A 2,688-nucleotide genomic window follows, 5' to 3' on the forward strand; every position below is an offset into this window, starting at 1 on the left:
CCCCCTTTTTTTTTTTTTTTTTTTTTTTTTTTTTGGCCAGGGAGGAGATGCATTTGAACAACTGGTAACCTTAATCATGTACTTCTATCTATACTTATATCCCAATTATATAACTCCCTGTCAATTATAACAATGCATGTAACCTGTGTCGATTCATTGGTTTCTGATATGTTGATCTCTATCAGTCTCATTAGAGCAGTCATTAAACGACCACGAGTGAAGAAGCATTTGGGCATTATTAATCCAAAGATTCATGAATCTGTGGGTTTACATGTTCAAGTTTGATCTCTGCAAACCCCATCTCTTTTTCACCACAACTTGGAAAAAGCATATTATTCTTGCTTGTGTTTAAAGGTATAGTAAATATTTATCGATACCTTTTCTTTGTCATCACAAGTTGTACACCGTACTTTAAAATGAATGTTTCATGCCATTTACAAGTTGTAGACCATTTAAAAAAAAAAAAAAGAAGAGAAAGTGACGATCATGTCTATTCAAAACAAAGAACATTGTTTGCATTAAATAATTAAGCAAAATACATAAAGTGGGAGACCAAGTCTCCTTCGCTTCTTTTCATTCATCCATCACCACTTACTAGTCTCGATCATTGTTCCACATATATGATCGGCATTTTCTTTTAAAAACTGACCTTGAGAAAGCAAATACGATTACGAAAGCACTAATCTTAGATTCTTGATGTTCAAAGTTCTCAATACCGTCGGGTACTACCTATGTGAGTTTCCCCGATTTTCTTCTTTTCATTTTGTTCTTCGCAACTATGTTTCTTTTCCGAGCCTTCAGATACGTGAAAGACAAAAGACAATGAAATTTTTTTACAACCGAGAGTGTTGTACTCGTTGTTGTGTGTTTGAGTCAACATCTAAAACTCTTGATTAAATTACTTACTAGAGATCATGTCCCTTTGTTTCAGGTTGTAACTGTTTGAGATCTGTCGTCACTGTAGATTCAAAAGAGGTGGATATATGTTGCAAAGATATGATCAGTGATCTACCAGAAGCTCTTATTTGTCACATCTTGTCTTTCCTTCCCGTAGAAGTTTCGGCTTTGACTTCAGTACTTTCGAAAAAGTGGCAGTATCTTTTTGCTTTAAGACCAAATCTTGAGTTCGATGACGCTGTAATATATCTCAATCCGGACGGAAAAAGGGATGAGACAATGTTTATGGATTTCGTGGAAAGAGTATTGGCTTTGCAGGGTGATTATCCTATCAACAAGTTGTCTCTAACATGCCGACGTTTTATTGATTCACTTTGCGTCTCTCGTTGGATATCAAATGCCATGGAACGCGGTGTCTCGGATCTTGAATTACGCTTAAATGTTAATTGGGCTAATACGATGATGCGTCCAAATGTCTTTGTGAGCAAGACACTAGTTCATCTAAAAATAGAAACTGGAAACGGTGTCGTCATTGATGTGGAAGATGTTTTTCTTCCAAAGCTCAAGACTCTCCATCTTAATAAAGTTCTCTTACAACACAGTGATAATGGCTTCGTGAAGCTTATTACTAGTTGTCATGTTCTTGAGGAATTAGTTATGACGAATCTATGTTGGGATGGTTACTGGAAACGCGCCGTGTCTTCAAAAACCCTCAAAAGACTATCGTTACTTTGTGAAAGCGGTGACAACAATCCGTATAGTGTTTCTTTTGATACACCCAATCTTGTCTACTTGTTTTACTATGATTTTGTTGCAGACAAGTATGATGAACTGAATTTCGATTCACTTGTTGAAGCTAGTATCTGTCTTCAAATGACATCAGATCAACGTGCAAATGTAAGCTATGAACATATGGTCGGTGATGCTACAAAGTTTCTTATGCGGATAAAAAATGTTCAGATCCTTTACTTATTTGCCAATACCATTGAGGTTTGTATCTTAATCCATCCTTCTCCTACATTTTTTCTGGCTACTTTGAAGTGAAAACAAACAATTTGAACACCCTTGTTTCAGTTAGTGTTACATGCCTTGCAAATGAAGTTAATTTAGTTTTTTTTGTTTCAGGTACTTACTTTCTGCTGTGAGCAAATACCGGTATTCAAAAACCTGACTAATTTAACTATTAAGACTCACAAACAGGCAGGATGGGAATCATTGCCAGCTCTACTCAAGAACTGTCCAAATCTAGAAACCCTCATCTTCCATGTACCAAACACATATCCTTTCATATTGCATTTGCTTTACACATGTTTCTAAACAAAAATAGATTTTGAAGTTGATTCCTCTACGATTCAGGGAATCCATCACAAAGATACAATGAAATGTGAGGATGTTGACGGATGTCTATGAAAATCTTCAGGTTACATTCCTAGTTGCTTATCATCAAGTCCGGTGAAGGTTCTAAAGATATGGAACTTTGGTGAAATTCGTGATGACTATGATGACGTGGAGAAGCAGATGGAGTTGGTCATGTATTTCCTAGAGACTATGCCGAATCTTGAACAAATAAGGTTATACCACCAGATAAAATTGGAAGAAGATGTGATAAACCAACTTGAGATGTTAGCAACCTCGACGAAGTGCACTGTTTATCTAATCTCTGATGCCTAACATCTGCTATATGCGTGTCTACGAATTATCTCTTCGGTATCGACTAAATGGGAGATTATCTTTAAATCTCAAAGAAGATGAATGAAGCTTTCGTGATAGTTTGGTCTTTGTTCTGTAATC

General features: G+C 36.2%; 1 protein-coding gene across 1 annotated transcript; it reads left to right on the top strand.

The window, feature by feature from the left end:
- LOC104698988 (putative F-box/LRR-repeat protein At3g49150) lies at window positions 606-2,610 on the top strand. Its single transcript, XM_019246535.1, has 4 exons — window positions 606-733; window positions 932-1,887; window positions 2,023-2,163; window positions 2,254-2,610. The coding sequence occupies exons 1-4, from the start codon at window positions 697-699 to the stop codon at window positions 2,305-2,307; spliced, it is 1,188 nt and encodes a 395-aa protein (XP_019102080.1). The 5' UTR covers window positions 606-696; the 3' UTR covers window positions 2,308-2,610.

The sequence above is a fragment of the Camelina sativa genome, chromosome 6 (genome assembly GCF_000633955.1).
Source record: "Camelina sativa cultivar DH55 chromosome 6, Cs, whole genome shotgun sequence".
NCBI classification, from domain to species: Eukaryota; Viridiplantae; Streptophyta; class Magnoliopsida; order Brassicales; family Brassicaceae; genus Camelina; species Camelina sativa.